A 15525-nucleotide genomic window follows, 5' to 3' on the forward strand; every position below is an offset into this window, starting at 1 on the left:
TGGCCACGAGATAGTTAAGTCGTGGGAACGAGATACTATATTGTGGCAACGAGTTACTTAGTCGTGGCCACGAGATAATTAAGTCGTGGGAACGAGATGACTAAGTCGTGGCCACGAGATGAATAAGTCGTTGGAACAAGTTACTATGTCGTGGCCACGAGAAAGTTTAGTGGTGGCCACGAGAAAGTTAAGTCGTGCGAACGAGATAAATAACCAATCAAATTACACTATTTATATGAATTTTCCTAACAAGGATGCCCCTACTTCTCCTGTCCGTAAAAGTACCATTCATACAAGTTATTGATTGGTCAAAGATTTAGCGTCATTGTGACCCTGATTTCTGACCAAATTGCCTAAAAATTATTAGATGTCATCTACTGATCTTTTTAGGTTATATAAACTACAGCTTATTCTTTCTAAATCATTCATCGATTAGACAATGATTTTACATGAAGTGTCATGTTTGTCTGACCCGTGACCTCAAACATCCTCATAGGATATCTACTGTCCATGGGCAATGTCCCTACCCAATAAAATAAACCAGGACTAAGTCCCTCTCAAATGTTAACAGGCCGTTGTACGTACAAAATGACCAATTCTATCATAGAATTATTCCAACAAAGGGCTATAACTAAGTCAAAATTAATGTATGGTTTATGGGCCTGATGATCCTTAAGACATGTATCAAGTTCAAAGTGAACACTTCAGTATTTTCAAAAAATTAATGTTGCACGTAAATCTTTAAACAGAAATTTTCAAAGTTTAGAAAATCATGGTGTAATCTGATTTAATTATTTCGTCTGCACGACACAGTTATCTCGTTCCCACGACTTAAACGATCTAGTAACTCGTGGCCACGACTTAGTAGTTAGTACAGTACAAACTTGATTTTTTTCTGTAAAATAAAATAAATATAATTTGGCTTCATACAAATATTGTGCTTTCAATCCTTTACACTGTAAGTGGGCAGTATGAATATACATTCGTAAACGTATAGTGTTATTACAAAAAAAAAATATATGGAAGTTTCTTTTAAAGACAGACACAACTTTACTTGACCCGTAATAAGGAAAGCAGATTCCTATACATTATGTGTATGTGTTTTTATTTAAATAAAACATATTTAGTAAGAATTGTATAGATTTCAATAAATTTCTATGATAAAATATGTTACTGAAAGATGTGCATAGCACAAATGTATGTGAATGTGGTGGTGTGTGCGGGATGTCTGATCTATAATCAGACACACATATGCCCAACATTTGAGCCGCGTCACGACAAAACCAACATAATGGGTTTGCGACCAACATGGATCTAGACCAGCCTGCGCGTCCGCACAGTCTGATCAGGATCCATGCTGTTCGCTTTCCAACTCTTTTACAAGTAGAGAAACTGGTAGCGAACAGCCTGGATCCTGATCAGACTGCGCGGACGCGCAGGCTGGTCTGAATCCATGCTGGTCGCAAACCCATTATGTTGGTTTTGTCGTGACGCGGCTCATTTGTAATTGACTATGCACATGTTACAAAAACAAACAACTTCCTTCTTTCCTTAATTTACATGTATATTTTAATGCGTTACATACCTATTCGCCACTACTAGTGACTCTGAGACATTTATTAAGTTAAAAGGCCAATAATTTTTGCTTTTTAATGTCCAAGTCATTAGATAAGACCTTCGCAGTACCTAGGCAGGTGCTAGACAACTGGATGACAGCATAATATGTTTTGGTAAGGGAGTACACTAAGAAGACTATTGCATGAAACTGACACGTATATATTCCACGTATATTTGGGGGTGGTGCAGCCCTTAAGCCAGGGCCTGAAACCGCCACTGACTGTACGTGTAACTGCCCCATTGCATCACTTTTTACGAGCATATTTTTTTCTATTAGACTATATACATATATAAAATTATATTGCATAATCCTTTACTACTTGTATTTATATTCTTTCAACTGCAATGTATGTATTAAACGCTTAGTACGTATTTATATATACATGTACGCAGTATCTATACGGAAAATTCCGATGATAGGCGAATCGTGGAAAAAATTCCGTTGACATCGATAACAGAGTTCTCGCCCCTTAACAGTACATAGTTTTAATTGTTTATCATAATGCAAGATGATCAAACATTATCCATAAAGCCTCAGACACCGAGCTTTATTAAGCATAAACACTGCATAATGGATATAAGCGAAAGCTAATAGTAATTACGCCATGCGAGCTATAAGTCATATTTTAAAAAATCCACCAGGGAACATTAAATAGTTAATTTTAAATGACTTATACATAAAAGTAATACAAAAAAAACTAAACCGTAAATGGTTTGTATAGAGCATGAAGAATGGTAGCTTATGCATAAAGGTATATGACGTTAACATTTTAGTATTCCAAATGGCTTGTTCCAGTTTATTAGTTATCAATCAATAAAAGAATTGGTGACTACGAAATGTTTGAATGAAATAACGAAAAATGGAAACCAGCATAATGCAAAGTTTAAATATCATAAAGCAAGATGGAATCAAGCATAATGCAAGTTCTAATGTCATGTAGCAAGATAGAATTAAGCATAATGCAAGTTCCAATGTCATCAAGCAAGATGGAATCAAGCATAATGCAAGTTCCAATGTCATAAAGCAAGATGGAATTAAGCATAATGCAAGTTCCAATGTCATCAAGCAAGATAGAATAAATGCATTAATTCTGTTCCATAATTTTCCACATTTTTCTCCCTAAATTGAATTCGATTTTACGGGATAATAATTCCCAATTAGAAATATTATTTCGTTTTAACGAAATATAAAATCTTAATTACGAAATATTGATTCGTTAATACGAAATATTATTTCGAAATTACGAAATATTAATTCGTTATTACGAAATATTATTTCGTAATAACGAAATATTAATTTGTTATTACGAAATATTTATTCTTTGGTAATATCTATAAACCAAGTTTATTGTTAAATATAAGTCAAGTAAACAAAATATTAAATCTTTTTTAAATCATTAAAACATTTCAATCTTAGTCTTATTCCTTAACGCGCTAGTAAAACAGTACTGTGTATAACTGTTAATTGAGCCATTATGCTTATAATCGCTTAATTTGGTGGCCAATCTCATTAAAATCTGATCATATTGAATAATCATTAATTTCGATTTTGACAAGAATAATTAAATGCATCATATTGTATCATAGTTTTAATGACCTATTTTAGTATTTTCAAGCGGTCATTTTGAATTGACCTTTTGAAGGTCAATTTTATTTTCTTGGTATCTACCCTCATCGTCTTCAGCATACCCATATTAGGTTAAAACACTCAAGATATAACTTGTACTTTAAAATGCCTCTAGGATTCATATTTTCTTAAAATCAGTTCTGTCTAATATAATCAGGCAAACTTTTTACTGAAATGTCTTACTAAGATTACCCAGAATTTATACCTTTGCCTATGGTAAGACTGTCATATTTCTGTAAAATGTGTAAATAACAGACGGGAAAATGATGCATTTAGCTAAAAACAATGGAGTTAATGAAAGGTGTCCTTTCTTTTAAAATAATGGAAAATTTGAGAAAAACATATTTCAAGCTTAATAATTGATAACAATTCTTTACTTGGTGATTTATTTAGTGAAAGTTCTTCACTCACTAATCAAGACCATTTAAATCACTATTGATTCAGGGCACATGTTTTGTGTCTATTTAATACCTTGATTTTTGTTTACCATTCGCTTTGACTACACTATATTATTTAAAACATAATAAACATAAGTTTTCTCTGACCCCAAAGTGCGGTCGTTTGCCTGATGTTAGAAAATGCATATGTACCTGTTTAACGCACTTTGGGGTCGAAATTGGACCCCAAAATGCGTAACGAACTCTGGGACCGGAACCCAAAGTAAGTAACGCACTTTGGGGTCGGACCCCAAAGTGCGTTTGACCCCAAAGTGCGGTTTTACAGCGGACCCCTGCCATTTTAACTTGTTGATTTTAGACTTTTCGCTTGGCGGGGTCGCGGTGCGAAAACACGAATGGCACAAATCAGCCACCATATATTAATGACACATATTGACACGCAAGATTTTTTTTCTCTCTACAAGTCTTCTGTCGCCCTTCTGTATTTTTTAAGATAAAGTAGCGAGATTTTATATTCTCGAATTGCGCCGCTCAAGATGAAACTAATTTTCGCGAGATTCAAAATGTAAAAAAAAATGCGATGATTAACCTTGATTTTGCATGTTCCTTTCGAGAACTGTAGTTTATTTACAATACTTGTGACTATGAGGAAAATAGAGAAAAAAAGAATCCCTAAAGAAAGTCCAAAACAACACAATTGAATTTTTTGCAGGTTCGATTTTATTCAACCTGTTAATGGATGGTACTATCAAGTTCAAACTACAGTCTTCGCCCTCTAGCACCTCAAGCGGAATTCAACATTTAAACATGAAAAAGTGACATTTTGAATTTAGAAATATCCACAAATGTATTCGCACGGCGGTGGAACCTTCACTGCTACACTTTCGTGTCATTCCATGAAAAGGGGCGTATGGTCCCCAAGTAATTAAATCGTGCGTCCTAAACGACAAAAAAATGGGCGGACATAAACAAAATGGAATTTTGAAAGGGGGTCGGAGGTTATAGACCTTGCATATCACAGATAAGCCGTCAAAAGACAAAGTTAAAAAGCAGGCAGCATATACTAAGAGTGATTCAACTTTATTCTAGTTGGAATATTTGAAGCACCCAACAAGAAAAAAAAATAAAAATACCACAAACAAACCAAATAATAATGTCGTGCTGAACGATCTTTAAGGATCGAAAGTTTTTCGAAACAGAATAGTATAAGACGTCACGAAATATTTCGAATTGACAATCGCAACTGTTCGGCCCTTTCCGCCAAACTTCGTTTTATTATTTGATGGGTTGGGTATTCCGAGTGGATGTTGTACGGCAAGGAATATTGTGCACTTATTTCAATAAGATAGAATTCATTTTCATTTGTTATAAATGATGTAATATTGATTCCATTATAAGTAATATAACCAAAATCGATTATGTCGGATCAAACTGGTCCAACTTTGATACATACTCTAAACATGTAAATGCGTTTATGTTCTATGGATAACATTTTGGACCTCAAATTCGGTAAGGTAAGTTTCCTTATTCGCATCCTTAACGCAGTGTTAAGGACCGTAACTTCTGGAAGAACATACAGCAGGACAATGAAATATTACCGAATGCTCGCATGGTTCTGCTGACATGACTTTACTAAATCCCTTGCTGACATTACAGTCGGCAGGACATACAGCAACTAGTACATTGCATTTTTACTTAATCATCTGCTGGCTGAAATTCGTCAGAACATACAGAAAAACATGGATTTTTTACCGAATTTTCTGCTGGTAGGACATTTGGCAAGACTTTCAGCTGTACATTGAAATGTTACCGAATTCCCTGCTGACAAGACATTCGGTAGGTAATCTAGTAGGACATTGAAACGTTACTTTTTTGCGTTTGTATCTTATTTGATTGGATTAAATAATCTGATTTAACTAGAAACTACTAAAATAAGGATGATTTCTATTTTAATGTCACGTATTGATGTAATTAGACGCTCAATCACATGATCCTAAAATATGATATTGGCATTGATCCGTCGAAGCTCCGCCATATTTTCCTACTTTTTTGCCTTCCGTCAAACTTGGGGAAAAAACACTGTCACAGCTGGTAATAGGACTAAAATAACAGTCGTTACAACTTAGCTTTACTTAGTACAAAGAGTTATGGAAATCGCCTGAGGTGATCCGAATGTTTGTCAGTTTTTCCGTTACTAACGATCATTCGGTGATGTTTTGATTTTAGGTTAGACATTGCACGCAGCGTTGTGACGTCATAGAAGAAGTTGACGTTACTCATTAGCAACGTCATATTGCGTCCGGAAATTTACACAAGCTGTTCATAAATCGTTAAAGAATGGATAATTAATGGATACTGAAAATCCAGGCTGTTGTGTTTGGCTAATAAGTTTCAAGAAATCTTGCAACGAAAGGGTGAGTAGAATTAAATAATTAAAGCACTCAATTAAGATGATCAAATAAGATTTTCTTGTGCATAATTTTGGAAAGCACAAATCAATTTGTAAACTTTAAACTTGTATGCCTCGAGATGAGCCAAAATATTTAAATAATTTGATAAAATAAACTAAAATTTTAAGAAAGTGTTAAATTGTTCAAAAATCAATAATTTTTATGGTATGTAAATGGCGTTTGCGATGTGTGAATTAGTTTACTTTGTTCCCTTCGCAATATTTTACTTTTAGATACATTCTTTAAAATTTCATTTGAAGATGATGATGATGATGGTTATTATATTGTTATTATTATTATTATTATTATTATTATTATTATTATTATTATTATTATTATCATCATCATCATCATCATCATCACCACCATCACCATCATCATCATCATCATCATCAATCAAACAATCAATCAATCATCATCATCATCATCATCATTTCATTTTCATTATTATTATTATTATTATTATTATTATTATTATTATTATTATTATTATTATTATTGTGATTATGATGATGATAATAATAATGATGATGATCATGATATCATCATGACGATGATGATGATGATGGATGATGATTATTATTATTACTATAAGTAGAAGTAGAAGTAGTAGAAGTAGTAGCAGTAGTAGCAGTAGCAGTAGCAGTATTGTTTTTGAATTTATTATGGTACATTTGTAATAATTATAAAATGATAAAAAGATGACAAATAATGAATGATAAATAATAAATGAAAAGATAATTCTGAGATTTTAGTAATTTATACAGAAAAATGAGTTCTTCTTAAATTTAAAAGAAGCCAGATATTTAACTGCCATCATTTACAGACTTTAAACATTGTGATCAGTGCAGACCACATCCGTCTTCACTGATTCGTTATCCAATCAGTCAAAACGTGAATAATATACCAGTCCATATAAGACTTCACCATGATTTTACGAGTAAAGAACATTGTCTCTTTTTAAAGTTTGCAAGATTTCGAAACCGCTTGCGCCAAACGTATTATGCAAGAAGAGGCAAGACTCTTGACCCTGAAACCCTGCTAAATGAAACAGGTACTGCCGACATGGTCGTCGTGAAGACGGTCAGCAAGTCAAACAAAGTCGTTCCTGAAAACCTGACATCTAAGAATGGTATAGATACTCGTTTGTACATTATGTTTTCTAAAAGAATTCTCACTACAATGTACTTGCAAATTTCAGTGCAGTAATATTTGTTTGACAAGAATTTTAAAGCATTTGGAAAGACAGTATAAAAAGGACAAAAGTAGCAAAATAAAGTCCCATAATAACCTTATATACTTGAACTTCAATAAGTTACCTATATTAGATATAAATATCGAGGATTAAGTTTAAGGATCATTTTCGCATGTCTTAGTTTGTATCAATATACGAATATATACCTAGCAACAATATAATTTTAAAATCTAGCATAAAAAATGTAAAAACGCATTCTTTCCCAGACGATGCTGTTGATACAGAAAATACAACAGTGACAGAGACCGAAGCAGACGATAGACTTGGTAAATAAAGTCATGTATTTTTAACTATTTTTTTTACAAGTTACTTTTTTAATATCTAAAAATAAAAAAAAAATAAAAAAATTGACCACAGCGTTGAAAATGCTGATGTTTTACTCATGTGCAAATGTACTTTAATTAAAAATTAGTCGTTATGTAAACGACAACAACAACAACAACAACAAAAATAAATCCTATTTATGTCGTATTGTGTGACATTGTTCTATATTATATAAAGTAAAGCGTAACGAAATTAAAAATCTTTTTTAGTCGAGGACTTCGTGGCATGCATCATAGACAAGGCAGCCGACACTCTGAGACAGGAGTTGCCTAGCAACACAACCGCCATAACAGTGAAGTCAGCAGACGACAACATATCATTATCCTCCAGTATCATTAGCCGTAAGTCATTTGGTTGATGCATAAGTCAATTGTAACAATTGTAAGATAGTGAGAAGAGCATGGATAATGATTTGATTGATGCATTATTAGTCAATTGCAACAACGTCTGTAGTAGGAAGGGCATGGAAAATTAGTCTAGTTATTGCATTTTGCCTGTCAACGCACTTCCAGCTCAATGCAGTGGTTATGTTTTGCGCCAAAATGAGCGGAAATAAGTGTAAGCAGGTGATAATCCATTCTCAGATATGAAGTGGCAATTCTTGGCAATTTCAATTAACCAATCAAAGTCAAATAGGGTCGTTGTAATGTTTTCATCTTTACTCCTTGACTGCCGGTAACATTTTGCCATCCTATTCCCGCCACTTTTACCACGACCTATTGTCTTTTGTTAAGATAACTTTTATTTTAATTCTAAGTATCATATTTTTGAGTGTACATGGCGTCATTAATTTCTTGACAGAAATTGCTGATATGGCTGTAACGGAGAGTCTGTCAAATATTGTGATGGATGCGGACATTAACCACTCTGCTATTAGAGCTCCTAAAACTGTCAAAGAGTTCAAGGGTAAGAATTTATGTTTAAAGGGACTCGACTGAGGTTTTTTGGCATGACGGGACTGGAAATAATTTTTCGAGATTGATGTTCCATCTGATGTAGTTGTAGACCAATAACTCGTGTGCAACATTTCAAATTTTTCGCTTACTCTTGTTTGTCCAGAATAATTATTCTACTTGTTAAAAACGACAAAAAAAAGAAAAGCGTTGCACTCAAATTGGGCTGAGAACAGCACAAAAAATACGATTTCCAATTTATTTCTAGGTGTATTTCTTAATTATCTTTTTGCATATCTTATTATTTTAATTTCCCAAGGTGATTTTTGTTAAAAATTCAAAATTTATTCACATCAGTGGAATTCCTTTAATATTTTGTAACAAACCAAAAAATATTCGCCAATACAATACAGTGGAGCCTGTACTAAAATAACTTTTTATTTATAATATTATAATGAAACGAAATAGGCGTCGGATCGAGCCAAGAGGAAACCTTCTCTCAGGCTATTATTTTTTACAATACCTGATACATTGAACTCATAATATGAAAAGAAATCGTTCTATTTATTCATATATTTTTTACAGAAGCATTTGGCATAACCGGATATGACGACATTGATGATGGCCTTCCACCTGTAAGCGTGTAAGGTGAGGTTTTAGAGCTAAGACATATTATTTGTTTTAAATCCGATCTTGAAAAAGGTTGAAATGTTAAAGTTAAAGTTAGGACAATACTACTTTAGACATACTCGTATACAAAATCTTACTAATTAATGTCAGAAGCTGAATTTTTACGTTTTACTAAAATGTACTTGTATATATCACACGTCGTTACCATGCTGACTTTGATTTGGCTCTGAAGATCAAGGGACATACAGTTTAAATACTCGGTAAAGGGTACTTTCTGACCATGTCTTAAAATATACAAAATTAAATAAATACATTTCCCTGATCGATTCTAAGAGAAAGCCCTTTGTTACTAAATGCGCACTCAATTTGGTTCCTTAATTTCAGAGTACAAGAAGAAGAAAGAAACAACGTATATTTTTGTTTGTTTGTGTGTTGCTTGATTTTGTTTTTCTTCGTTATTTTTTTTTTCTTTGTGAGTGTTTTTTCCTTTTTTACTGCTTTGCTTGTTTGTGTTTGTTTGTTTTTTTTGTTTTTTTTTGCTTTCTTTTTTTCTCGTTTGTTCTGCTTAGGCATCGATTTAATATTATTCTTATTGTTGTCATAAAAATGTTCTGTATTTTATTTTCACCAATAAAGTCCATTGAAACATTCGCTCGTGTATATTTTCTGTACGAAATCTTCTGTGTCATAGTATTATTTTAACAATAGGTTTATCTCTTAGATTTGGTTTGCTAAATTGCTAATCATGGTCATGCAACTACATAGTTAGGTGAAGAAGCAGGCGCTTGTTTTGGTTGGGTCTATTATGTTTTGTTTAGGGGGTTGAGTTGTCATACACAAATTTACAATTTATATGCATTTATTTTTTTCCAATGATTGTTATTACCTTAAATGCTTCTGGAATTGTTGTTTTATCAATTCATTTGTAAATAAGATTGTAATATGTCTATTAACGGAATAATTCTAATGAACACGAAATTAGTTCACACCTACATGTGTATTGGTAACGTGATGGTTTAAGCCAATGAAAACAGGTCAATATTATTATACTCAGGCAGAGAAAAAGTGTGCAAAGAGTAAATCGATAATCTTTATGTAGCCAGCAAACTTTGAATTGCAAGTATTTTTTTCATATCTTTTCGGCAGGATAAACTGTCCGAGGAGGGCCAGGCATTTCGTATCGTAAAATGGCTGCCATTTACAGTATCAAGTGATTATCCCAAGCACCACCGCGACTTAGCGCGGGAATTTTAATTATAGCTAACATCGGCGCGTTTACCTTTTTCATATTCTATTGTAATAAATATTTACAAACTGTGTCTTTCGTGGTTTTTTTATCAATATATAACCAATAATGATGTTAATATGAATAAATAATCATATCTCAAATCTTTGACTATGATTTACAATGAAATTCTACCTTAAGTGTATTAAAAAGGTTTTTAATTTCCTGTAATTTTATTTTGTGATTATGCTTCAAAGCAGTCAATTGACCGTGAATTTTCTTTTCATATTTTGATTTCCTCGAAATCATTTTTCTCATCTGAAGGCATGCAACTTTAATATGGTGATACATTAATTACATTCCATGAAAATGTTTAAAGATATAAAATATCTCATGACATGTTTGTTCATTTTACATTACACCTTTAATTCAGCAAACATAAAGTCTTCACAAAAAGTAGTATGCAATCGTACCTATATTACATACGAATGTATGTTATATTTTTCTTGTTTATTGGTACTCAAATTACGGTAAATTAGTTTTTTCCGGGGCGAAGCCGAATAAATTATTGTCCGTTCAGACGTTCTTTACGTCTGTGAGAAGGCACTTTTGAAGAAAATAACGTTACAAGTAGTTGTGTCCGACTTAATAATTAAATAACAATAATTCTAATTGACAATAAATATATGGTCTATAAATATAAAACTTTTGAAAATATTTACATGGCCTTTAGGCAGTGTATGTTGCTGGCAAATTGTATTCGCACGGAATTTCGTGCACTTATTTCAATCAGACAGAATTCACTTTCGTTTATTGTAAATGATGTTAGAATGGTCTTTTCAAGTTGTGTACTCGTCCAAATATGTTCGCGTATTGTACAATAAAGTGTATGATAACCTATAAATAGTTAACTATTACAATATATGAGTTTCAAGTAAGATTTTTGCCCGTTACAATTTTTAAATGGTTTTATATCATGAATAATATAACACTCAAATTAAGATTCATCAATTTTGTAAGTTCCAAAAAGCATTAATACCGAATTTAACATTTCATGTTAATAAAGGGAGGTAATAAAAAAAATCTGTTTTCTATAAAGTTTAAGTCAATTTTTCAAGAAGAAATGAATGCATATATTTTAATGATTACATATAATATGTTCAAATATTTGCAGTACATATTTTACATATTCTTCGATGTTTGAAAAATTGTTTTATAAACATAATTTTATACATATATATAATTTCACTTAAGTGTGGTATTCAACCTCAACTACAACACACAGGATCTTTAAATATTTTTAGATAGACTATTGCGCAAATAGAAAAAAAAACTGGTAAAGCGAAACTCAAATAAAACTGGCTCTATTGCTAGTCTTTTTTTTTTTTTGCAAATTGTTTTCTTATAAATAAATGGCGAATATCTACTCTAAAATGATCTCCAATCGAAATTATTCCTCGCGTCAACAAGTCTTTCGTCATAGACACTTCTGTTGACATACGGCTGTCGTAAGTTCCTTCTAAGATGATCTTCAACGATGACGTCATTGTATTTTTCATAGAGTTCGGCGTCCTTTTCGTTACCAATGTGGGTTGCAGACGATTTGTTTGTTTCCCTGTTTCTCCCAACTGGTTCCACACGATTATCGTCACAACATATCAAAAAGCATGTGTGAAGAAGAAAACAAATAAAGCCGGTAAACAGAATAACGATTCCGACTAATGTTAGGTACCAGGCCCAGCCATTGGTATACATAATAAGACCGATATCAGCGCCCAATACAACATATGAATCTTCTATTACTATAACCGCTGTTAATATCAGTGCAACTGAAAAGAGAGTACCACATTTCAAATCAAATGAAGTAACTAAGTAAAGTAATGTAAATTAATAAGTGTTGCTTCCGAAGATAGATAGTAATGTTAGAAATTCAGTGTCAATATAATTCGAAAAGCCTTAAAAAAGTCTTAATAAAAACGGAAGAAAGTTAGTGAAGTTCAGGTCGAGTCATGTGTTGTTGAGTTTTACTGTACACGTCAATGGCGGCTGTCCAGGTTTATTGGTAAATACCTCAAATGTACTTACCGCCATAATTTCAATTACCAGCGACACTTTCGTATAAAATAACTTCCTAGCATGTAAAAAATTCAAAGGCCCTGGTGAAATTTGAAATAACAACTGAAAACGAGTGAAAAATGAGACAAAGACAGTGACAACCACTGAACAATGAAAACTTTTTTATGAATTGTGCTAAACTTATTTTTTAATCTTTAGAAATAATAGAGAACCAGAAAAGATACATACTTCCAATGCCAAGGAGGACTGACACCGATATTGCAATGGCCTTATTACCAAGCTCCTTTGCTAGAATACACAGGCCAAGCAACGCCAACAGTAGTATGGACATCCCAGACAGTGAAAGTGCCCACAACAAATCAGACAATTTTGCTACAATATATAAAATAAAAGGGAAAAGCTATTACAAAACACATTCATACGCGTTTACAGTAAAGCATACTTAATCATAATTCTGGCTTCCAAAACTTTATAAGCCGCTTTTGTAACTTTTGTTTCATTTCGTCTGATGCGTCCCGTCACAGTAAAAAAAACGGGTACGCTGAAAACTTTTAGCTAACTTAATCATATCTTTATATGTGAATTGTAGACTTTATTTTACATATATAAGTACATGTACATGTATGTGGGGTCTATACAACTATCCCCACAATGCTTATTGACATATCTTAATATCGGATGCAACTTGAAGAAAAGCATCTTGAAATGCAATTGTCTGTAAACAGATTTAATACATTTTTCCATGCATACCTGTTTTATACATAACATCCTCTTTCTGTGTCGACTCACAATGCTTAAATACCCTGAAACAGCCCACAAACACTCCAAAATGAAGATCCTCAGTCACAAACCAGAATGGCATGAATACACCTATAGTGGTAAGCAAGAAACCTATAAGAGTAATGATTTTGCTGGCCTCGTATAAAGAAGTCATGTCTTTCTTGGTTTTCTTTTATTTTTTTCATCCTGAAAACAGAGTTATGTTGAGTTTAGAAGAGACAAACAAGTCAGATGTAATAAGGTATCTACAAACAAACTGCAGCAGCCTTTGGGTATGTAAATAAACACTGGCCTGTTAAAATAAGAATTCAATAAATCACCGCAGTTCACAACATTGAAATTATTAGAAATGCCATATCGATACCATGCAGGTAGCATACATACAAAAATACGACTGTGGTGGTAATTGTGGTAGCAACAGTAACAAGTTTTTGCATTTTATCCTTTGAATTTCAAAACATATTTAAATAAAGTGAGCTGTGTCATGACAAAACCAACATAGTGCGTTTGCGACCAGCATGGTTCCAGACCAGCCTGTGCATCTGCGCAGTCTGATCAGGGTCCATGCTGTTGGCTTACAAACCATATTACAAGTAGAGAAACTGATAGCGAACAGCATGGATCCTGATAAGACTGCCCGGATGCGCAGGCTGGTCTGGATCCATGCTGGTCGCAAACCCGCTATGTTGGTTTTGTCATGACACGGCTCAAGTAATTATTAGTTGTTTCGTGTCCTGATTAATCCCTTTCATTTTATTTAAATGCGTTTCTTTATATGAGCCGCGCCATGACAAAACCAACGTAATGGGTTTGCGACCAGCATGGATCCAGACCAGCCTGCGCATCCGGATGCGCAGGGTGGTCTGGATCCATGCTGGTCGCAAACCCATTAAGTTGGTTTTGTCGTGACGCGGCTCATATTTTTTTTCATTATTGAAGGATGGGTGTGATTTTAACCGGACTGGTGAAAGAATTGTTTTATGTTGATTGAATTGGCTTTTCTAAGCAATCACTACGATTAAATAAGACTTTTTAGTCCTTGCTAAGAATACTTTATCATAACTAGGCTTTTTTGTTTTCCTGTTAATACTTAATCACAATTTTGAGACTTTTTAAAGCCTTAAACTTTTTATACCTCATAATTACGAGTTCACACAGTACTCTTTTGGACTTTATATGTTCTAATTATTGGTTATTAATGCATAATTTGGAGAAATTTAGTCTTACTAAGTAATTACCAACTTGTGATTGGTGTTTTGTTAAGTCCCAATTTTGCGTTTGTAATTCTGAGGAGTTAGTCTAAATAGGGATAAAGTAAGTTCACATAAGTACTTTTAAGTCCTAATCTGGAGTTTTTAATGTCCTACTTAGGTATTTAAACTCATAAAAAGTATGTCTAATAAGGAGTACCAATCACTCCTGGTTAAATGTTTTAATTGGATTTTAACAGTTTTTGGTAAAGTACATCAATACGTGTAGGGGCGTCCGTGGCCGAGTGGTTAAGGTCGTTGACTTCAAACCACTTGCCCCTCACCGCTGTGGGTTCGAATCCCGACAGGGACTTTTGATTCTTTCATGTGAGGAAGCTATCCAGCTAGCTTTGCCCGTTCGTGCCTGAAATAATGCACGAAAGGGCACCTGAGGTCTTCCTCCACCAGTAAAGCTGGAACGTCCCGATATGACATATACTGTGTCGATGTGACGTAAAACCCAAAACAAACAAACAAATAAACAAATCAATACGTGTCACGAGGATGCCGAATGAACAACCTAATAATAAAATCAGATTTATCAATCTTAGGTTAATTAAATTTTATTTATAGATAACTCAGTGTCTAATCTATGCTTCAAAGTAGGTTTCTATATAAAGCTTTGTGTAAGCGGTTAAAAATCGCAAATGGAGCTATCACTGATAAACTTAAATGCTTCTACACAAAGCTGAATTTTAGTTAAGTGTTTTCGTTAACTGAAATGACATTTTAAATTGTTAAAAAAAAAGCAACTCCTATTCAAAACCCCCCACAAGTGATACAACCATAAAATCAATAAATCTTGATTCATTTTGTCAATCAGCAACAATGTATTCGTCTATGTCGGTAGAATATTCAAAGGTTTGCATTTTTATCTGAGAAACATGCATAACTCCAAACGATCTTACATGTTAGAATGCACAAACTTTCGAAAAGTGTTTATGTTCACACAATACAATGCCTGGCGATTATATTCCGGTCGATCATTATTCTGGCAAGT

General features: G+C 33.3%; 2 protein-coding genes across 2 annotated transcripts; one reads left to right on the forward strand and one right to left on the reverse strand.

The window, feature by feature from the left end:
* The first annotated feature begins 5897 nt into the window (after nt 1-5897).
* LOC132713203 (uncharacterized) lies at nt 5898-9703 on the forward strand. Its single transcript, XM_060695690.1, has 7 exons — nt 5898-6056; nt 7059-7224; nt 7554-7613; nt 7881-8012; nt 8473-8577; nt 9150-9212; nt 9579-9703. The coding sequence occupies exons 1-6, from the start codon at nt 5991-5993 to the stop codon at nt 9209-9211; spliced, it is 591 nt and encodes a 196-aa protein (XP_060551673.1). The 5' UTR covers nt 5898-5990; the 3' UTR covers nt 9212; nt 9579-9703.
* A 1959-nt stretch (nt 9704-11662) lies between these two features.
* On the reverse strand, nt 11663-13455 carry LOC132713205 (uncharacterized). Its single transcript, XM_060695693.1, has 3 exons — nt 13246-13455; nt 12724-12867; nt 11663-12248 (listed from the first exon to the last, which is right to left on the reverse strand). The coding sequence occupies exons 1-3, from the start codon at nt 13427-13429 to the stop codon at nt 11848-11850; spliced, it is 729 nt and encodes a 242-aa protein (XP_060551676.1). The 5' UTR covers nt 13430-13455; the 3' UTR covers nt 11663-11847.
* Between the last annotated feature and the right edge of the window lie 2070 nt (nt 13456-15525).

This window comes from Ruditapes philippinarum, unplaced genomic scaffold (assembly GCF_026571515.1).
Source record: "Ruditapes philippinarum isolate M1 unplaced genomic scaffold, ASM2657151v2 ctg7159_1_1_1_1, whole genome shotgun sequence".
Classification (NCBI taxonomy): Eukaryota; Metazoa; Mollusca; class Bivalvia; order Venerida; family Veneridae; genus Ruditapes; species Ruditapes philippinarum.